The 23,776-nt window shown below is 37.0% G+C and overlaps 1 protein-coding gene across 2 annotated transcripts in view; it reads right to left on the bottom strand.

Moving 5' to 3' along the window:
- Positions 1 to 4,442: 4,442 nt before the first annotated feature.
- The window catches only part of uhrf1 (ubiquitin-like with PHD and ring finger domains 1), a 38,200-nt gene continuing 18,866 nt past the window's right edge, over positions 4,443 to 23,776 (bottom strand). Inside the window, exons 6-17 of one of the 2 annotated variants that reach the window (XM_028816601.2) lie at positions 22,437 to 22,546; positions 21,240 to 21,426; positions 20,714 to 20,837; positions 17,615 to 17,722; positions 17,407 to 17,511; positions 16,962 to 17,068; positions 13,429 to 13,591; positions 13,160 to 13,297; positions 10,427 to 10,547; positions 10,135 to 10,289; positions 7,779 to 7,877; positions 4,443 to 5,647 (exon numbers count right to left, since the gene is read on the bottom strand). In XM_028816601.2, coding sequence (XP_028672434.1) covers positions 5,501 to 5,647; positions 7,779 to 7,877; positions 10,135 to 10,289; positions 10,427 to 10,547; positions 13,160 to 13,297; positions 13,429 to 13,591; positions 16,962 to 17,068; positions 17,407 to 17,511; positions 17,615 to 17,722; positions 20,714 to 20,837; positions 21,240 to 21,426; positions 22,437 to 22,546 — 1,564 coding nt within the window. In that variant the 3' untranslated portion in view covers positions 4,443 to 5,500. The remainder of the gene's footprint in view (positions 5,648 to 7,778; positions 7,878 to 10,134; positions 10,290 to 10,426; positions 10,548 to 13,159; positions 13,298 to 13,428; positions 13,592 to 16,961; positions 17,069 to 17,406; positions 17,512 to 17,614; positions 17,723 to 20,713; positions 20,838 to 21,239; positions 21,427 to 22,436; positions 22,547 to 23,776) is intronic. The other variant, XM_028816602.2, reaches the window with a different exon arrangement.

Raw genomic sequence — 23,776 nt, 5'->3', positions numbered from 1 at the left:
GCAGAGATACAGGCTTTTCAACTGAGCACTGACAACAAGCCCGATGGTTCCACTCCTCTTTACACGGTGTCCATGTTTCCCAAAAAGATTTTTAAATTTCAATTAGCCTGACTACAGAACAATTCTTCACTTTGCCTCAATCCATTTTGAATGAGCTTTGGCTCAGAGAAGACTCCAGCATTTCTGGATCATGTTCACGTACAGCTTCTTCTATGCATGACAGAGCTTTAACTTGCATTTGTGGATGGCACAGCCAACTGTGTTCACAGATGATGACTTCCTGAGCCCATGCAGTCACAGACATCCAATACTGATTTTTGGCCTTGTGCTTTGTGCACAGATTTCTCTCCAGATTATCAGAATCTTTTGATATTATGTACTGTAGATGAGATATTCAAGGTCTTCACAATTTTACTTTGATGATCATTATTCTGAAATTATTCCACAATTTTTTTTTTTTGCAGATTGGTGAACCTCTTGGCCATCTTTTCTTGACAGACTCTGCCTCTCTAAGCTGCTCTTTTTATACCCAATCATGTCACTGACCTGCTGCCAGTTCACCTAATTCGTTGTAAAATGTTGCCCCAGCGGTTTCTTTTTTTTAGTACCACCTATATTTCCAGCCTTTTCTTGCCCCGTCCCAAATTTAATAAGACTTGTTGCTGCCCTCAAATTCAAAGTGAGCAAATACTTTTCATGAAGTAGAAAAATCTTTCATCATTTGATGTTTTCTATGTTCTATCGTGAATTATGGCATTCTGTTATTTACATTTTACACTGCATCCCAATTTTTGGAATTGGGGTTTGTAAGATATAAAAGGTGTAAAATTGAATTTTATTTGACAGTTTACTTCTAAATTAGATGGCTCACCTTGGAGTCGTGAGCAGCACAGATGTTAACACTGCCACCTCCCAAAGACTTGTACGTCGGTTTCAGTAGTGGTTAGCTATCTGCCCCATTTCAGCATATCAGTGGATGTTGCTATTTATCGGTTTCCCTATTCCATCCATCCATTTTCCAACCCGCTGAATCCAAACACAGGGTCACAGGGGGGTCTGCTGGAGCCAATCCCAGCCAACACAGGGCACAAGGCAGGAACCAATCCCGGGCAGGGTGCCAACCCACCGCAGGACACACACAAACACACCAAGCACACACTAGGGCCAATTTTAGGATCGCCAATCCACCTAAGCTGCATGTCTTTGGACTGTGGGAGGAACATTTTACAACGAATTAGGTGAACTGGCAGCAGGTCAGTGACATGATTGGGTATAAAAAGAGCAGCTTAGAGAGGCAGTCTGTCAAGAAAAGATGGGAAGCGAACCTGGGTCTCCTAACTGCGAGGCAGCAGCGCTACCACTGCGCCACCCTTCCCTATTCCATCCAGATCGATACTTTATTAATCCCAAGAGGAAATTCACATACGCCAGCAGCACCTTACTGATACAAAAAACAATATTAAAGATTGATAATAATGCAGGTAAAAACAGACAACTTTATATAATGTTAAAATCCAGGCTCAGTGCCTCCTCTTTTGAATCAACAGATGGCGTTTACGCAGCAGGCGTCAGTCTTCTCTCGTTGTGAAAGCATCTCTTGCATTAGACGTCCATGGTTTCAGTGCTCCTCCTCCCTCCCCCACTTTATTTTTGGTGTATTTGGTTATATAGTATAGTTATACTGTCTTATATACTAGCCTTCATCATAGTGAAACAGGACAAACAGGTATAGCTAGTTTAGCAGAGGCAAGGTACACTCCAACATGTGGCAAAAGTTAGACTGACTCGAATGGAGGTTGGCACGTGAGCGAGTGAAGAAGACCCCCGCCCCCTCCCCTCCACCCACAGCCTGTCCTTCGGATTCATGTAAAATCAGTGTCGAAACCGATCTACGAGATGTAGCGCAATATCAACCAGAAAGTTCAAGCAAATTATAGAAGAAAAAAAAAAAAAAACACCAATCTAAATCCATCAAGTACTTCTCTTGTGAAAAGCAGACAGACATACAGATGGTGGAGATACAGTGTGTGTGTATATTATATTATATATATATATATATATATATAAAAACAAACAAAACAAACAAAATAAGTGGGGGGAAAAAAGTACTGAAAACTCGTGAGCGTAACACAAGAGATGCTTTTACAGCGAGACAACGACTTCAGCGCACAACTGACTGTTTATGTTTGCTGCATAAGCTCCATCTGGACCTCAGGAGTAGGGAGCTGGGCAGGGCCCTCCTCACACCTTCATTCAAGTCACTGTACCTCACGCCACGTGTTGGAAGCGTACCTTGCCTCCGCTTAGCTAGCAGTAATGTCCATTGAACAAATAGGTAACTTCTAGAGATTGTTCAGGAGTAACGTTTGATACGAGAGACAGAGAGAGTTTGAGAGAGTACAGTGCTGACATTGACATTGGAGCTCACCTGCCTTTAACTTGGCCAGAATTTGTTTTTTTTATTGATTTTTAAAGTTTGTCCTGTTTCACTATTACGTGGGCAGAGCCACGGGGGACAGCTAGTATTTTATGAAATGTTCTACAACGCTCACAGTGCTTGTCTACGGTGGTTCTTGAAAAACATCCCACTCTCCACATTGTTTTTAATGTTCTCCGATCTACTCATCCATTTACCAAACCAATACATTTAAAAAATAGGATTGGAAGGAGGCCGAACTGATCCACAAAGCAACATAAGTCACTAAATCTGCCATTATGAGATACCAACAAAATATGTCAAAAAGACATTTACATCAGACAGGAAGATTGTGTTCAGTTCTCCAAAAGATGCTGCTGACAAGTCTCTGAAAGTCCTATTGGTTTACTGGAAATTTTCTTTTGGTGAAGGTAGATGTAGAAATTCTTTAACATGCAACAATGACAACAAAGTGGAGAGCTTGGGAGATACTACAAAGACAGGGTATAAAGTGGGCCGACTGAGAAACCAGCTAGCTGCTACACACACACACACACACACACACATTTGCTTTTTAATTATTAAAATGTACCTCTTCTGTTTCATCTGTAATGGAATCATAACATTTACTGTATTACTGCTTTCATCATCTGTTGTTCAAGAGGGCCCTAATTCAGTAAGGCAAATCAGTTTTCTGAAGATTGGAAAAATTCACACATTTCACCTAGCATTACTACATCTTCTTTCAGCTGCTCCTGTTAGGGGTTGCCACAGCAGATCATCTTCCATATCTTTCTGTCACACCCATCACCTGCATGTCCTCTCTCACCACCATCCATAAACCTTCTCTTAGGCCTTCCTCTTCTCCTCTTGCCTGACAGCTCTATCCTTAGTACTCTTCTCCCAATATACTCAGCATCTCTCTTCTGCACATATCTAAACCCGCATAATTTCTACCACAACCAATATCTGAAAAGCCTTTTCCAGTACAGTATCATGGATGCAACAGGAGGCAATCATAGAAGCTTTATACATACTTTTGTACATCTGCTCACTCACTCCAAGCCAATCTACCATGTACAAAAACCAATGCGCATTTGGGGAGAAAGTGAAATACTCAAAATTGTGAAAGCTCCACACCAGCAAGCAACCAGGCCTGAAGCCCAAACCCAATGCTCTGAAGCAGCAGCAGTTCAGACTTCAGCACCAATATTCTTTAATTAAAGTCATCCATCTACATGAACATTTAAAAAGCTGTTAAAAGTACTGTAATTGTCAAAGAGACAAGGATGAGACAACTGACAGAGGTGGTTCATCTGCTGATAAGGTGATCCCAGGACACTTACCTGACCCTTAATGTCAGCAAAACAAAGGTGTTTGTCATACATCTCAAGAAGCCAATGGCAGACTAAACTGCTGTTTACATTGTAGGGGATGCAGTTGAGAGAGTGAGCAGCTTTACATTTTTTGGAGTTACTACCACTAATGAGCTGAAGTGGGCGCTGCACATTTTGGCTCCTTCTGCTTCCTCACATGTCCAAAAGACGTCCAATTTCTCCATCTGCTCTCATTAACATCTACAGGTGGCACAGCAGGGTCCATCATCACTAGCTACATTACATCCTAATACAGCACCAGCTTGACTCAAGAACATAAAAGCCTTGGAGAGGGTGGTGAAAGCAGCACAGAATATGACCGGCACCCAGTTGCCTTCTGTTCAGGACAAATGTAGCACTCACTGCCTCAGAAAGGCAAACGGGCTCATTAAAGACCTCTGCCATCCATCACTACTTTCTTCACTCTTTTCTTCAAGCAAATGTTAAAGGAGGTTCATTGGCACTCACACCAGTAAAATGAAAATTCCACACATTGTAAGGTTATTGAATCACAATAACAAATACTGTAAAATAATGTATATAAAAATACTGTATACATATAGAAACACACAGTACACATGAATATAAAACTAAACACAAACTCCAACTATCATTTTAAAATGATGAAGGGATAGGGATCAAACTGCAGATTTATCAAAAAGAAATCTTTATTTAAAGATTTAAAAATACTAACCTGAATCCATTTAGTGATAAATAAACACAATTAATTAATGACTAACAAGTGAATAGCCAATCTGAAGTATAATCAGAAAGGGGGGAAAAAAAAACGTAAAGTATACGTTTCCATCAATCACTAACAGAAAGATGCACCTTTCTGATTTTACCAGTCACTAATAGAGAGATGCATATCCCTGAAATGTTTACATTATTAAAATAAAACTAAATTTTGAATAAAATCTGCATAAAACCTATGGGAATATACAAAAGGCAAATATAAAATATACAAATTCCAGTTTGACACCACTGGGCTTAATGAAGTTGTACTGAGATATCTTTTGCTACTGCCTTTGGTAGATGTTCTCAGAAGAATATAAATGCTGCCAAAGGGAAAAGCTAAGCAAACAGAACAAAAATGTTATAAACAGTTAGAAACAGATTAATCCGAAGAAGAAAAAAAAATGCATTTAGAAATGCATTTAACTTAGTTTACTTTTTAAAACTACTTTTTCTAACTATGACACAAACTGAAAATTGTCCCTGGGGTGGGGGATGGGTTTCAAAGATGGGTGAGGTAGAGTCATCCATAAGAACTTTGCATAACACACAAGGCATTTCAAACTGAAAAATGAAATGGGATGATGTACCACACCATGTCAACTTAAAGAAATGCAATATTAAATTTCAGGAATGAATAACTCTTAGCAATACGATAAAACGTTTCAAATTGAAAACACAAATCAATGCTTCTATGTGACATTAAGTATAATGGCTGTTTACTTTCTAAATGTATAAAAACTGTAAGGGACTACATGGAACACACAAGAAAAAAAACTAAATATTTACATGAGTTGAATTATTGAATAATCAAAAAGTGGAGACGATCAGTTTCGAGTGACAAAATATCTGGGTATATATTAAGGAGAGGGACTGTTTTTGATAAGCGCATAGTTAAAACCATTTTGTTTTTTTTTTTAAATTCCACTTTTTTCAAACTCCTTATAGACGATTACACGTAGTTAAATATCCATCATCGACCACTGCTATACCCTGGAAAAAATAGATCGAGTATATTTTGAAGCTTCTTGTTGACCACCATAGTGTAAGCTTTTCCCAAATCATATCGGCAAGCTGGACAAGTGAACACGTCAGCCCTGAAGGAGCGCTGTAGGCATTCCTGTTAAAGAAGAGTAGGTAAAAATCCATGAGACTTCTATGAATAGTGCAGCACAGAAAATAGCCTGTCACTTATAAGCTGCCCCCCCCTTCAAATTTATTTCTTTTCTACATTCCAAAGCCTGTGCAGCGTCTAGACCAGGGGTAGGCAATGTCGGTCCTGGTGAGCCGCAGTGGCTACAGGTTTTCATTCCAACCCAACTGCTTAATTAGAAACCAATCATTGCCAATCTCAGACCTTATTTAATTTTATGGCTTGTTAGGCTGTGCAATGTAAGGCTCTAATATCGTAGATTTTTTTCCTTTCCAAGGATATCATCCAAATGATTTGACGCCTAAAACAGATCATTTTCAGTCTGTCACATTTTTCTATTAAGTGTTTTATTAAATCAAACAGTGCATGAACAACACACACAGATGTAATTGGAAAAAAGCTAGCTGGAGAACTGCTGGCTGCTTTGTCTTTTACATCTTATTGCTAATAAGGAGCAATTAAAACACTGAATGCAGCAGTTTGAGATTGAAATAAGCAATTAAAGTTGGAGAACCTTAACAAGCGAGACCACTAAAATGAAGCATCAAAATGTCACTTAAGCAATATGTGCTTCATCAGCAATAATTGAGTTCTCGTTAAGGAACTGGGTTGGAACAAAAACCTGCACATACTGTGGCTCTCCAGGACCGACATTGCCCACCCCTGGTCTAGATGGCCACCGCTTTATTTACAACATACATATCCTAAATTAACAATGCAACATTTAAAACAAAAGCAGTTTAATATTAACTTGTAATACTTTTTACAGTATGTCTGACAGCAGCCTATAGTCCTTTATCTGCTCACACAGATTCAAGACTGCTGCAGAAAGTTCAAATTGAAGCTTGAACAAGTTAACAGTTTTGCACAGTCCTTCATTTAAAAAAGTGCTATGGTGTGCAAGCTAATTTAACATTTGACAAACCAAGCTTGATTTACCCCTTAACATCTGGCTTAAGTAAGAAGGTATTCTAGCAGAATTAAGCACTGGGAATTCAAGTTAACAATGATTTGATTCGTAACCAAAACTTGTGTGTTTCTCCTATTTATTTATATATACAAAAGTCCAAAATTGCTTACTTAAAAGTAATCTGGATACACTAGCAGTAAAACCCTTTTATACTTTAAGAAAACTCCACCGACAGGATGTAAAGGTATGTAGTATTATTTGCATTGGGATCCCCTCTCACATTACAAAGGTTGGGCTTAGACACTACATGAAAACTATCCTATCACACTAGTATACCTTTAATACATCCATTTCTAGATTAAGAGACTTTGGCCCAAACCCTATGCTGCAACAAATGCTACCTCATGAACCTACTCATCCAACGTTCAACATTGTTTGCTCTTTGCAAAACGTCATCAGGTTTTTTGCTTCCTTATCAGACTACTGTATGTATGTAGGCTGCTTCAGGTCCTCTATTAGTTAACAACCTACACACAAAAGCTGTCATGGCAGTTTGCCATGGATTTTTGTTAGCCACTACTACAACCATCATATAAGAAAAATATCTGGGTAATGCAATTTTTTTTTTTTTTTAATTGGAAAGCAGAACTTTAATCACTTTGTCTATCCTGCCCATTGTACGCGATTCCTCAATTTGTCATAATTAAACAACATACTTATCCACATCAAACTTTAATGGCCACCTTACTACCGATCAAATTCCTCTAGAAAACCTTCATTGTACCTGATGCATTGTGGTGAAGGTAGTTTTGCACATCAGGACAACTAAAATCACTCGCCTCAAAACTTTCCAGAGCAATCCCACTTGAGCAATAATACATCTAGACCATAAATGTATGATACAAGAGTTCCGCTTTTAAAGTACCAACTGTCATGTTGTGAGAAAACAAAAGAACTTAATAATCCCATTTATTACTCTCTCAGCAACTTTCCCACAGGTTTTTCCTTTTTTTTCTTTAAAATCCATCAGTCAAGACACCTTTGAACCGATGCCCCCATTATTTTATAAGAGGATGGGAGAGGGTGAACTACACAATTTGCACAGAATAGTTCATGAACCAATACTGCTCACCAATATGGCTGATGCAAAGCTGAACTATTACAGAAACCCAAAAGTATTGTTCTCACCTTGCAGACGTTATGCTGACACTCTGTTGTAACTGGCTGGAAGACAACCTCTTGACAGCAAATGCACAGGAATATCTCTTCAACTTTATTAAGAAATTTCTGAAAATTACCACAAAAAGGGGAAATTATAAAAATAAACCATCACATTAAAATTTTGTAATTCTCTTCATGGTAGGGTTTGTAACAAAAGGTTTTTTTTTTGTTTTTTTTAAATGTTAATATTGTGCACTAGAGGGATTTTCACCAGAGAAATCCCAACTATGCCACAATCATTAACCAAATTCATACAATGCTATTTTGTTATGCATTTTACACTACTTTATTGGTCCCCAACATGGGATGTAAGCATTATAAAAGCTCAAAGATAGAAAAATCATCAAATAACATTATTACAAACCCTCTGAAGAACACTACATACAAGACTCTTTACAGAGAGAAAAACGTACATTTGGTTTGACTCAAGAAAAGGAACTTAAATCTTTAATGATCCTACTAATAAGCTTAACTACAAATTCAGTCCCAGTAATGAGACAATAGAAACAATCCTACAAAGCAGAAAACAGCCATCACAACAATTTATTATTTGTCTTGGCACCAGTTTGACACTGACATAGCTCCACTAGCACAGAATTTATTAAAGTGAAGCCGATATAGAAATTCAGAAAAATATAAGCAAAACTGTAATCATTCCCAGCAGCCCACAAATACACAATTTACCAAAAATAAAAAAAAGAATTCAAAAGTTAAAAAATTTCACAAGACTCCAGTTTGTGGGTGAAAGATAGTAGAATCTCTGCCTAGGGCATGCCATGCTAACACATTTTAACTGACGAGGCCAAAGTCCTCAGAATGAAAGATTTATAGGAAATGGTGACTGCAACTTCAACCACCTTAAAACAAACAGCCCCAGGTAAGCTTTCTTGACCACAGAAAATGCACTTACTTCCCACATTAAATACAGTAGGTACCCTGCAGCTACCACCTACCTCTACCATTGAGACCTTTTATTATTTAAAATTACATAAAAAGTAAAATGTTACCATTTATCTTACCTCACTGTATTTTAGTCTGAATTTTTTTCAACTGAAATGCACAAAACCAAACTAAATTTGCAATCTCCATTGGCTTTGAAATTTTACCAAACACTTTAACTAGTAACAGATAAAAAAAATAAAGCTTTCAAAACAATGCTGTATACGAGCCATTTATAGGGTCACTCCAGGTTTAAAGAATTCAATATCTAACAAACTCCAAAAAATGCTGAACCAAAGAAAACCTATAAAGCACTAAAGATAATTTCAAATACAACTATGACCATTGTGATAAAAAAAAAATTTAAAAAAATAAAAATTGTTAAGAGATGCAAAGAGTTGGTGCCAATATAAACTACCCAAAGATAAAATCCATACTTTAAATTTATGGTTTCCAACTTCATTTGCAGCCAAGTAGATACTAACTGGATAAGAAAATTCTTATACTTCCATTGACCACCATGCACTATAGTTTACCTACTCATGCAAATTAGAAAATGAACAAACCAATATTTTCTTATGCAATACAGTTGCTATGCTCATTGTTTTAAATACATGCTCTAAACTCTCAGACAATTAAGCCTGTGATTGAACTTTTTTGTCAAACTGTTGTCTACCTGTTCTTGAATTTCTGAAAGCTGCCTTTCTACGCTGCATTAATGAAGACCTGGATCATTAGAACAGCCTCCAATATTTCATTCACTTATGTTTGAGTATATCATTTCTTTGCAAAAAGTGTAGTTTAACTGGCAAATATACACTGGTGATGAAAAAAAAAAAAAAATTTCAAATGACACTATGGTGTGCACATCTGAAATTCACCACTAGACATCTTTTCTTTTCACTAAGACCAGTTTGAAAAGAAACACAGAGTACTGACCAACATAAATTAATTGCACTCTTTTTTTCATTAATGAGCTACTCACTATCCAGTAACATTTACAAGTTGGTCAGTGTTTAAAATGCAAGGGCCACTGAAATAGATTTGAAGTCTCTTACAAATACAGTCAAATGCAGCTTTTGTTAGGTTTTAAAACAGGGCAGCCAGTGGTCCTCATAGGGATAGTGCCAGCAAATTAAAATAACAGCTAGAATAGGAGAAAAATGTAATAGGACAGATTTCCTGGCAATTGAGGATCTTTCACAATGAATAGTCCGATTATAAAACAGCGAACACTAGAATGAGAGCTGACTTTTCAAAAGCTGCCAACTAGTTTTGAGGTGCCAACTTTTTCATCTGCATTCACTTTAAATTCCTGGTTGTATTTAAGTGCATGGACATAATCCAATACTAAAAAAAACCCAAATCCAACACTTCAACCTACCGGTCCTTCTTTAAGGGCCTCCAATGCTTCGTTCCAGAGCTTTTTGTTCAACTCATCCTCTTTAATCATCTCTTTTTGTTCCTTTGTCAACTTATAAGCTTCAACTTTTACCTTCTTTGGAGTTTTCTTGCTTGGAGATGGCGATACCATGTCTGCTAATAGTAGTATTGGGTGAGGGGGAAAAACAAAAATAAAGATTATTCAGATTATTACTCCAATGACAATACAGTTACTGGATATTTTTAAAATATTTTTTCAATCGTTAATTAGATACAGAAAAAAAAAAAATTACTGGTCTCCGATTTCCTCTTTCTCTTGCCCTTGCTTGGTGTGGATTCCACAACTTCATCCTCTTCGTCCTTTAATTTTTCCTTCTCTTTTGCAGCAACAGCTTCCAAGTAACCCTCTGGATACTAAAATGATAAAAAAAAAAAACCCACAAATAACCTGCTATAAGTACACACTACAGTCACTTGACCCTCCATAGATTGCAATATGGCCAGATGATATGGTTTAACCTGGTTAAATAAAAATGAAGTGTTACATTTAGGGTACATAAAATTAAAGCAAAATACTAGTGAACAGGCGCACTTTGTGATACTTGATGTGGTGTAGAAGCTACATAACTGGATAGTGCTTCTAAGGATGCGAGTAAAAAAGTTTCAATAGTTAACCAATTTTGCATTCAAAACTGGCTAAGATGATCATACATACAACACACATAAAAAATAGCCCAAATCATATTGTGTGTGTAACCACAAAGCACGCACATATAGACCCCAGTCAAACTTTCTGATCTTCCTCCATTTTGCATGCTCTGACGACACACACAAGCAGACTTTATTAATCAGGTAGGTGTTCCCGCACTGGGAGTGGCACCAATTATAACACACGCAGGTAGAAGGAAAAAAAAAAAAAAGCACACTTTAGTGAGACAGACCTGTGTAAACTGGATATTCAGACAATTAAGATTTAAAAAAAAAATTGTAAAATTTAAAAAAATAAAACTTCAGGTCCAGGATACAATATGTTTAGTGCAATCAGCACTGCTTCTCATTTATAACAGTCGTCTATGTCCGCTTTAACCATTTTAGGCTTTGAAGGTGTTACTTGTAGCTGGGCTGCTTCTTCATTTTAAAGGCATGTCACTAGGCCAATATCGTTCTTAGCAGTATATTGTTCACTGTTTTAGTTTTCCCAAAAAGAAAATGTGAATTTTTAAAATGTATTTGAAACTGAAGAATTTGTTCTCCAGTAGATTTTTCTCTTAGTTACTGAAGCAGTGGGCACTGCTTTTAATGTTTTAGCACTTCCATTTTAGAGAAGGTTACAATCCCTCAGCAAAGAAGCTATCAATATGCAAGATGCCCAGTTATTTCTTGCCAGTTGCTATGTAGGAGGTAAGCGCAGCCATGTGAACCATGAACTGTTTCACTCTGTTGTTAAACAGAGCTTATCTACTGCATTGAAGTTCACCCTGTCCAGTGTTTAAATTCCTTTATTTTATTCGTGTTTTTTTTTTTTTTTTTTTTTTTTTTAAACAATGTTGAAAAGAAATGGCTAAAATCAAACAGAAGCAAGCAGAGTCAAGCTACTTATCAGCGACTTCATGTCTGCCATAGTGCAGAGCAAGCAATTGAGAGCAAGAGAAAGTGCACAGCAATTAGCCAAGACCAGAGGGGGTTTGGGGAAAGACTGCAATACCAAACAGAACGCATGTTCCCAACGTTTAAACCCAAGCTCCTAATGTTTAAGCACCAACAACCTACATTAGCATAAAACACGGATCAAATTGTGGAGACTAGTTAGTGTCATGCAAGCAAACATTCTAGAGGCACAGTGCAGTCGAAGTAATGTTGCAGTACATGCTAAAATTGGCAAGAATAAGACAAACATTAAAGCTAGATAGAATGGGTAGTCTGTCATGTGCTAGTATGCAGAACTGAAAATGTGACTTATTGTAAATTTAGCCAAACAGTATATAAGCCAAAAGTAATTTTCAATTTCAATTATTATTGCTTTGTAGATCTAGAATTTTCAACAGATTGGTGGTTTTCAATAACCTTGCACTTCATTTTCGTAGTGCACCATTTTCTTCATGGCATGCTTACATTGTCTTGAAAATATCTGTTAACAGGTGATGTCTAATTTTTCAAAGTGTAAAATAATTGTGCGCACAACCACCTTATTCAGGTAAAGCAAAACAGAAGAAGGACTAGATGCTTATTGAAACAGTTACTCAACCAGTTTTTTTTTTTTTTTTTAAATATATAAAAATACACAGGACCTTAAAAAATTTTTTAATTCTTATTGAACAGAAAGCAGGAGACAGAGCTGAAGGTTGCAGAGTTAAAGATGTTAAGATTTGCATTGGGTGTGACAAGGATGGATAGGATTAGAAATGAGGACATTAATGGATCAGCTCAAGTTGGGCGGTTGGGAGACAAAGTCAGAGGGGCGAGATTGCGTTGTTTTGGACATATGCAGAGGGAAGATGCTGGGTATATTGGGAGAAGGATGCCAAGAATAGAGCTGCCAAGGAAGAGAAAGAGTTAGGTCTAAGGAGGTTTATGGATGTGGTGAGAGAGAACATGCAGGTGATGGGTGTAACAGAACAAGATGCAGAGGACAGAAAGATATGGAAGAAAATGATCCGCTGTGGCGACCCTTAATGGCAGCAGCCGGAAGAAGAAGATCTACTAAACATGAGACTGTAACCAAATAAAATGTGAGTGCCCACAGGTGAAGAACTTCCACAATAAATGAAAGACTTATGACCTAATCTGCCACTATAGCTCCAAGCATGCTACTTAGTGTAACCCTTCTCCCTTTCAGTTACAGTTCAATTGTAAGTCAAAGCTTCAGATTCCACCACTGATTTCAGTTGTCACCATGTACATCATTTCACTTACCAGCAGTCACATTGTAGAAATAGACAAACTCCTCAATTTAGAAGCAACATATAAATGTAAGCTCTAACAACAAGGACATACTTTAAAAGGCATTACGGAAACAAACTAATTACCTGCATAGTCAGACCCAGTTTCTTGATCCTCTCTTTCCCATCCTTTGTCCAAGGTGCAGCCTCTTCATCATTCCTCTTTAATAAATATCTCCACACTAGAAAACCAGACTTTCCTTTCTCAGGCCAATATTTGACCACCTACCAAAGAAACATGCAAATTGTAGTGTGAAAAGACATTTAGAATTTCTTCTTACTAATCTGCCTCATTATTGTCATTTTTACAGGATATGTTCAGGCTGACAGCCTGAAAGAATGAATGCATAGATCACCTTGTAGATGCCATCATATCTGTTTCCATCTTCTGGGCAATATTTGCTATGCTTGCGCCCTTTGGAGCTTCTAACCACTCTGACTGGTTTTCCTGCTTTCCAGTCCTTCGCTTCAGCCCCATCCTTGTCATTCAATGAAGCATTACAGTTCAAAGCCAAAGCTCTGTCCAGCAAAAGATAAAACACAAAAATAAGGCTTAAATACAATACTACTCCTATCCTCTTGTCAAGCATATAAACTGAACTTGACTATGCATTTGAGAAAGGAAAGTTCGGCTTAATCCTGAATAGTCATTCACACCAAGGGGTATTCAACTCCATTCCTGGAGGTCTGCAGTGGCTACAAGTTTTCATTCCAACCAGGTTCATAATTAGAAGACAGACCTGGCAGAAAGTGAAACTTAGTATTTTAATTACATGGTTTGTTAGTGTTTTTATTATTCTAAAACAAATCTTTAGACGCATTGTAGATTTTTCATTTTCTGAGAACATTATCCATTTTTTGTGGTCAGGAACAGATTTGCACATCTTGGTTCTTCCCTCCTCTCTTATTTCAAAACAGTGTATTAACACAGACAGACACTTCATGATGCATGTACTCAGTTTAAATGAGAGCACGTCAGCTGAAAAGCTGGTGGTTCCTTTGTCATCTACACCTCATTAAGGTTTTTAAGCAGCCATCAGTTAACAAACAAACAAAGAAAACCTCAATGCAACAGTTTATAGCTTTAAAAAAAAAAAAGAAAAAAAAAAAAGACAATTAAGGGTTCTAAATTGAAACAAATAAAAGTTAATAACTAAGTTCAAAAATTACACACTGCTTTACTAGTAAGTAAATGGGTTTTAATTAATTAATTAAATGTTTGGTTAAAGCAAAGGCCTGCAGCCACTGCAGACCTCCAGGACCAGAGTTGAGTACCCCTACACTAAAGAGTGTGTGTCAACATCAGTTATGGAAACACAGGTTCTATGTCCTTTATGTCATTTATATGCTCTTTCTAGAATCATGCAATTGAGCTTTACACAAGTTCAAGCACAGCTTCCCTCAAGCTGACCAGCCAGCCTGAAATGTGGATATCAGCAAACACACACTACTAGCCATATTCTCAGAACTGCTGTGTATAACTGACACATTGTGCTTTGTATTTCTTTTTGTTACAGTGTCACTGTGCCCTCTGTTGTGCTTCGTGAGTTAACAGTCTGTGCCCACCTCCTTCTGTTACAGGAAGTTGTCTATATAAAAAAGGACCACAATAATCACATTAACAAACTGGAGAAAAAGGTTTTAATTAGTCAACACATCCCCATCTATAAGATAACCACTAACAAGGAAATCTAAGCTCATGGGAATGAATATCCTCCACAAAAATAATTTGTCACAAAGTAGATATATAAATCAGAACAGAAAAATAGATATCCAATAATTGAATAATTCTGAAAAAAAACTGCTTATTCTTGAATTGTCTTATATGAAACATTCATTGTATTCATCCATTCAGGCAGTCGGCACTACATCATTCACCACATGTACGAAAAGTGCATAAGTACATTGAGGGCTCATGTAAACATTTGTAGAAGAAAATATTAACTCTGTGGCATGTTACTGTTTAAGAGATGTTTAGTCCGGTTGAGCATGAAAGTATTGCTTTTAACATATTTTGTATCAGTATAAATTCTTTATCATGGCCGTCTAGTTATTTGATATCCGTGTGTTGGTGAAAATAATAGTACTAATCGATAGACTAAATTTTACATTTTTTTTGTTACTATACACATGACAGCCACTTATACAAAGTAAACTGCAGTAACAGCTTTATCTAGCTTTGAACAGCAGGGACAAATGGATGCACAGTAAGTATTATCCCAAGAAGAGATACAAGCCTCTCTCTGGAAACAGCCTGCTGCAGTAGCACTCTAAACTCGCATCAAACACCATTTACAGGCATTAGTCAACAGATAAGTGGAGTGGAGTATAAGCTAGCACCTCCAAGGGTACTTTGCATTGACTAAGGCTGACCACTCAAATTCTATTCACTACATATTGATAAATGCACTTTGGCACCTTGTTCAGTATAACTGACTTGGTACCAAATGTCATTACTGAACAGCTTTTATTCAACAGAAAAAAAATTCAGGTTTTCAAATGAATTGAAGCCGAGGGGAGGCTATACACATGAGGGACCTTTGAAAATGTAAAGAAAGCTACACTAAAGATTGCAGCACAGAGTGGGAAGGAGGACACTGCCCATAGGAACTTAGTGCTATAAAAAAAGCATAAAACTAAGCTGTTTGAATAAAGTGAGGAAAAAAGTAAATGAAAAAATTAAAAGTTAAAGCATTTTCCTTCCTTCTGAAATATACCGATCTTTGAAATGTCTGCAGTCAAAATATTTACACCTGAGGGAGGAATAAAAAAAAAAAAAAAAAAAAAAAAACGGCCTCTGGGCGAAATATAAAACAGTACACTGCTGGTGAAAAAAATGTAGTCTGAATGATTTTAAAAATCAACAAAATTTCCAGAAGCAGCTAGCAATTACCTCACCAATGCATTAAAAAAAAAAAAAAAAAATCCAAAATGAAGTCTAAAATGACACATATACCATCATCAATGAGAAGCTTGATATCAAACCACTGTCCCAATTAATGGAGGAAAAAACTGACCTGATGACAAAGAGCAGTAATGAGAATTTTACCAACTTAAACCATCCAGAATGACCCCAAATTAATTAAGTCAGTGACCTAGAGTAGCCTCATCCACTCATGTCATAACAATGTGTGTGTGTGTGTGTGTGTGTGTGGGGGGGGGGGGGGGGGGTTGCATAATATACTGTACCCATGCATCACCCTGAGAGGATGCATGAGCACCCCACTAGCAGCACTTCAATTACTACTTAAGTGCACTTCTACTTAAGTGGGACACATGCACTACACAACAAAGTATATCAGTAAAAAACAAAATGAACACAACAAACTCAAAACAATGGTGAAACAAAGAAAAGTTATGCTAGTTATACACACACACACACACCATTTAGGTTTAACTCTAAATTCTAACTATGCTTGGTCCACGGCAGTCTAAGAAGCATTCCATAGGCAAACAATGACAAATACATTTGGAGGAAGATGTAATGAGAAATAAACCTGTTTGTGGTCAAAAGTGGCAAACTCTTACATATAACCCCCAACCCTCATTCCCAAACAAACCTTAATTCTTTGGTTTTGACATTTGATGAATTCTAAAAATTATATTAATCCTGTTATGGAAGTGAATTATAACCAATCTATAACACTAAGAAAAATCAAGCTCACCAGTGAAAACAAAGGGAAAAAAAAATTACAGCCCGGCTTAGTTTCATTTTACACCAGAATCTCTCAGTATTGCAAAATTCATTAGAGCACTGCAGAGCATTTAAACCAGAAAGCATGCTTACTATGGGCATATATATTTTATGCTCATGATCTGTTGCCTAGTGAAGCACCGTGTCCATGCCCCCACTAACCAGTAGAGAGGATATTTTCAGCACATTGCTAACCTGTTCATGTTAGAGAGTTTCTGATCGCAGGATTGTTCAGCTGTACGCTTGTTTCCAGACAGATCTCGACCACCAGATCCAGTGTAGGTGAATTCATTGCCATTGTCCTATAAAACAAGCAAGCACCTGTGTGAAACATTCACCTGAACGTTTAGTTCAATACACATACCCCTTTTGTTTCAGAAGATATCCCATAATGGGAAAGGTTCCTCTCCTGTTGGGGTTGCACGTCCTAACTGTACTACACTCCGTTTCACATTTTATTACTTCTTCCTATGGTGTTTTCCATAGAATTTCTTACCCAACAGGCAGTAAAATCATTGCAATACTAATGGCGCCAAATATCGCTCAACCAAACATAACTCCTTTAAGAATTTAAATGGATTAAACGCTTGATTTTTTATGGAGTTCTTAAACTTTGAGAGAAAAACAAAATCATTCTCACCACATCATCTTCATAGCCACCAGCCAGCACTAAGGAATAAGCTCCATCATTGCTTCGACCATGAATTCCAGCCACATGAGGCCTGTGCACTCCAGATTCGCTGACCTTTTCAGTTTGAAAAAGACCAGGTTATTCAAGCAATCAGCATATTAAAAAAAAAAAAAACAAAAAAAAAAAACTGTACAATCTTAAAAGGAAAATGTTTTACCTGCACCCTAAATTTCCATAATGTACCAACAGGTACTCCTGGAATAGGACCATAGTGGTTTGAAGGAACAATTGTGCACTGCTTTGTGCGACCAACACAAGCCATACCCTAGGAAAAATTAAAAGGAAAATATATATATATATTTATATACATAAAATTGGCTTAATGGATTACAGTAAATAGAAAATATCACAATATGTATTTTATATGTAACTCAATTATGGTCCTCAAGGGTTGCAGTTGCTGCTGGTTTTCATTTCAGCCAGCTTCGTAATTAGAAGTCAGGCCTAAAAGATAATTAAATACTAAGTTTCACTATATGGCTTCTTTGTGCTTTTAGTCTTCCAAGACAAAAATTGCATTTTTTTTGTTTCTGTTGAGAACTTTATCCATGTGTTTTTTGGTGCTTCCCTTCTCTCTTATTTCACAATATTATTAAACACAGATATCATGATGCATGTATAAATATTAAAATGGAAGCATGCGAGCTGGATAGCGCTATATAAATGTAATGAATTATTATAGCTGATGGTTCCTTTGTCATTTGTAACTCATTAACTGATGGGCATTTAGATTTGAATTGTCTCCTATTTTGTTTTGAACTGCAGCAATTAAGGTTTCTGGATGGCAACAAACAAATTACGTAAAACTAAGCACAAAAGAAATATTACTTTATCAATAAGCAAATGGGTTCCAATTAAACTCTGTAAAGCAAAATCCTGCAGCCAATGCAGACCTCCAGTACCATAATGGAGTACTCTTGCTCTAGGTTGACACCCTTATAATGCAGAATTCAATATTATAAAAATTCACAATAAGCAATATAATATAATTCACTACAATTTCTTTATAATAAAATTCCAGGACATGGCTTGATAACCTTTAATTATGTCTTGCTCTCAATCAGCTAATGGGAGCATAATAAACTCAATCATGACACCTTGGGATTTCAATGCAAACAACTTTGTGTCTGTAGCATAAGAAAATTGTGAAAAGATTGCAGTTCTGCAATCATCATTGTCTGTGTGTATCATAGCTGTCTGATGTGTTTGTACCATTCAGATAGATGGCCTTAGCATAAGATCGTTTCTAGCAGTATGTTGTCTGGTTAATAGGATAGCCAAAGTACTGCAATTGTTTTTGAATTTAGAAGTACAGTGGGCAGACAGAGAGGGAAAAGTAGTTTTTATAAGTTATGGGGGTTTTTGTGCAGGACACCGGATATCATGCCTATTAGTTAAAAATCCAACAATGTTTTAACTTAATAAAGCAGAAAAATCCCACTGCACTTTCATGGAAAAAAATGGAATTTCATGTTCCTCTTTTAAGCCTTTATAGGCTTGGTCATGAAATACACAATTCACTCATGCTTCAATAGCAAGATGTTATGGCCTGTCAATTGTCAGATGAGTAGCCTTTGAAACACAAAATCATGCACAACCACAATAAATGAGAACCTTCCATTCCTTTATTTTTGGATTGTGATGAATATGGCATATCCAGTCAGTGTCGCTAGAAGTCTGTGTGTCTACCCCGGGCCCAACCTTGTGTACAACAGACTACACGATTCCAAAAATAAAGTGTATTTTGTTAGTGTTCCAAAACTTCCATAATGGACAGGCACTGTTGATATTTTGAACCACAAAGCAAATATTTCTAATTCATACAATAATGCAGTGTGTTAACAATCAATTTCTGAAACACACAATTTGTTTTCAGGAATAAAGCCAATTGAATACAAAATTTGTTTAGTGAATTTTTTGAAAACAAAATGTTTATTAGGATAACTAAAATGTACAGAGTCAGTCCAATACAGTGACTAATTCTTCATTAATATGCAGGTATAATAAAAAGCCAAAGTCTGATCACTTATGTGAGGTAGCTTGAAAACAAAAAGGCAGTTTTTAAAGAAGATCTGAAATAAATCTTAAACCGACAAGTTTGATTTTTGGCATTATTTTAAGTAGTATCTTTTAGTTATTGGAAGGAAATGCCTGAATAAAATGTAATACATGCACATGCTAAGATACGTCAGGTAGTTTATGATGATCAGTCTTCATAAACAATACACTGAAAGACTCCCATAACTCAGTAAAAACCTACTCCTCTATTTGTTATGTGGGGCATGGGAGTGAAATAAATCGCACCCCTCTGTCACACAGGAGCTTTGGGCATTGTCAGTTCAACTTTGTGACAATAGCACTTCACCACTGAGAAAATGGTTAAAGATTCATCAACTAGTGATTTTAAGGTTGAGGTACAGATAAAAGATTACAGCAGTGGAATGGAGAGGGCAGAGTACCACTGGAAATCTACCAGACCTCCATCAAGCATCCCGAGAAGTTTAAAATACAGCCAGAGCAAGTTACAACCGAATTCCAGCTGAAGTTCATTAGCCTGATTTTGTTGGTTGTAAAGTGAAAAATGTCCGTTAATGGGAAGAAAAGGAACAGTGTTTATTTTACAGAAAAACCATCACAAACTTAATGACGGCAAAGCAATATTATTGTACTTTTGATTGCAAAGCACAAATATTTTAAATTAATTAACATTGGACGATGTGTATGTGCAGTAGGTTGATCTTATGCTTAAAAACCCTACAGTCTTCAATAATGACAATGCACATGGAGTTGAAAAAGGTATAACTGGTTAAAAAGAAAAAAAAAAGTCTGGAACTAAAGGACAATTGTGAGACATCATCTCTACTGAGGAATCACTCTCACTCCGAGTATTGCTTCCTTCTACCAGCAGCAAGGCTCCCTAGGATGACATGGCTGGAACACATACTAAAAACGTAAGGTATTGCAAGCATCAGTTTCTACCACTTCACAAGTATTGCTCTCGGCTAGTTAAAATTCACAAATACTTGCACATGAAAGCACAAAACATTTAAAGATGGTAACAATGTATATAAAAAAGTAATGCTACATAGCTATGTCAAATATACTTGGCTTCATTGACAATAAAACTGATGTCATTAAACTTATTTGAAATTCCATTCGAAAGAAAAATGTGGGGGTTTAAAGTGCTTGTTTGCATTTGAAAAATTGATGTGAAGTTGAACTTTCCAAAACCCACCTGCAAAAAACAGATTCCTACCTTGCCCCAGTCTCTTTGGCTTGAAGAAGTTGCAGATGCCATCTTAGCTTTCTTCTTGCTTTCTTTTAGCTTCTCTCCTGCAAGCACCACTTCACTTGTATCAATGCGACAGCCTGGACAGTACCTACATTACATAGAACAAAAAGAGAGTGAACATTTTAGAACAGCAAATTGATGATGCATTTGATAAGTGACTTCATTTGATAGGGTAAATTACTGCTTACGGAAGCCTATTTTTTTATTTTAAAATTAGGCATTTAAATACAATCTGCTTTCTTCAAACATCCCTTCATTACATGTAATAAAAATGTAATATTAATGATTAAAAATATTACGCTAAAATAAAAGTTCTAAAAACAAAGCTTTCTGAGAAAGACTAAAGAAATAAGTAACGTTAATACTTAAAAATTCTGATAGAATGTTTGTCTTTAAACAAAACAAAACTAACTACTGGGTATCTCGTGGGTTGTGTGGCCACCTTGCTTTGTCCCCACCCCAAAACACACCCTGGGTCCAAATTTCTCACCAGTCCTCATCTTCCGGGATGCTAAGTAGTGGAGGATTGAGACAATACATGTGAAAGGCCATGTCACACTCATCACATAGCAACTGCTTATCAGGGTCTTGCTTTATTCCACACACATGGCAATTACACATACGGCAGTTTTTCTGTGGATCGTCTTTGCAGTGTTTGCACTCTGGACCATTTGTCCCTATGAAACATAAAAAAAATTGTATTAAATTATTTTTCCTGGCACCTTTTTTACATACGTACTCTAAAATGGTGCACAAGGATACCAAAATAGCAAGCTTTTTGAACATTGTCGCTTAGAACCACTAAAGTGATTTGTTGCTGAAAAATTAAAAAAAAGCCATTTTTGTTAGTAAATTACAAATTCTAGTTCAGTTTAATACAGGCATGAGATAGAGATAGAGATAGAGAGATAGAGATAGAGAGATAGATTTCACTAAATTGAGTAATGCTGCAAAGCACAAAATAAACAGAACCTTCCAAGACCCAATTATTAACCAGTAGCTCCTTGCCTTTGGGTTTCCTGCACATCCTTTGAAACAAGGATCACCTTGAGATTGTTTCAGTCTATTAGCAATAGTGCAGCAAGCAATACGAGCCATGTTAGCCACCCCTTAATCACATACTATTAGATATCCTTGGCCTTAAGCAACATTTAAGATTGCCAAAATACAGAATATATAGAGGGCTGCATCTACAAGCAACATGCACTATGCAACAGAACCAAAAGTCCAAACATTGGCAATAAATTAATTTAAGCCAATGCTTATGGGACAAAGCTATTTAATCATATGCTCAATATGTTCCTTCAACCTGTGTCTCAATGGATTTTTGTTCGATTGCATCTTTATTTTTCACTGCAATTCCCTCTGAATGCAAATTATACTATCATGTTGACCCATGAAAATTTCAGTGGAAAAAACTAGATTTCACTACATACAGTTGTATAGGTCAAAATAAGGAAAACCAGCATATTTTTAGGCGACAGAAGTGAGCACAACTTCTAATCCATTGTATAAATGCACTGGGTCTATCCCACCACATACTGTGTGCACCACCCACATCTTATACAGTCAAGTGTAAGAAAACTGAACTAATTGCAGGCCTAGTGTCATATTAAAACATACATACTCTTGATTTACAACAGTGAAAACTTCTGTTTAAATTACAAAAAAGTAACATCTCACATACTTTTCATGGGACTCTCTGAACAGGGGGGAGTGCCACTTCCTGGTTCTTCAATCTTATAGATCTCATTGACAAAAATTATTTTACAGTCATTTAATGAGTCACCAGCATCCCTGAAAATAAAAAAGCAGCACATGTTTAAAAGCATTGTTAGCATCCATTAAATGTCCATTAAGACAATGACTAAACTGAGCTTCGTACAACTCTTCAATCTCATCATACAGATTTTACCCAGGTTCTAGAATCATTTTGCAATTTTGCAATACTAACTCCTTACTTAAGACTTTTGCAAGAATTAGTTTTATTTATCTATGTATAACCCAGCCACAGGGGATGCACAAACCAGTGTGTTTCTTCGTGCCAGTCCCAAGCCCGGATAAATGGGGAGGGTTACGTCAAGAAGGGCATCTGGTGTAAAATTTTGCCAAATCAATATGCGCGCAAACAATACAAATTTCCATACCAGATCAGTCGGGCCCCGGGTTAACAACAACCGCCACCAGTTTTGTTACCCAACAGGGTGCTGGTGGAAATTGTGCTACTGTTGGCCAAAGGAGAAGAGGAGGAGGGAGAAAATTAGCTGAGTATATTGGGAGATGGATGTTAAGGATAGAGCTGCCAGGTAAGAGGAAAAGAGGAAGGCCTCAGAGGAGGTTTATGGATGTGATGAGAGAGGATATGCAGGGATGGGTGTGACAGAGCAAGATGCAGAGGACAGGAAGAGATGGAAAGAAGATGATCCACTGTGGCAATCCCTAATGGGAGCAGCCAAAAGAAGGTTATTTATCTACATATGGGGATTGGCGATTCTAAATTGGCCCTAGTGTGTGCTTGGTGTGTGGGTGTGTTTGTGCGTGTCCTGCGGTGGGTTGGCACCCTGCCCAGAATTGTTTCCTGCCTTGTGCCCTGTGTTGGCTGGGATTGGCTCCAGCAGACCCCCGTGACCCTGTGTTCGGATTCAGCGGGTTGGAAAATGGATGGATATCTACATATGCATGCATAATATTCATACATGCACATGTAAAATTCTACCTATAGAAACAGAACAAAAGTAATTGCGGGGTGAAAAGAAAAAAAAAGTGATGTTTAAACACTGAAGGTGGGTGGGGGCGGCAGGACAGTGCCAAACAGGAAGAACTTCAAAGAATCCTGTAAAGGTAGATACTGAGACCACGTTGCCCCGATTTTACCAATTCCAATTTTTCTGACTTTGAAATAAAGCTTCCACTAGAACCATAATCACCAGAGTTTATTACAACTATTGTAAGATGGCATTTTGCAAACCACTTTTCTGCTTTGAGGCCTGGTGAAGAAAACAAAGTAAATTTAACAGAAAATCAGGT

This window comes from Erpetoichthys calabaricus, chromosome 12, assembly GCF_900747795.2.
Source record: "Erpetoichthys calabaricus chromosome 12, fErpCal1.3, whole genome shotgun sequence".
NCBI classification, from domain to species: domain Eukaryota; kingdom Metazoa; phylum Chordata; class Cladistia; order Polypteriformes; family Polypteridae; genus Erpetoichthys; species Erpetoichthys calabaricus.
The sequence above is the reverse complement of the archived record's forward strand: the minus strand, read 5'-3'. Positions and strand labels throughout refer to the sequence as shown.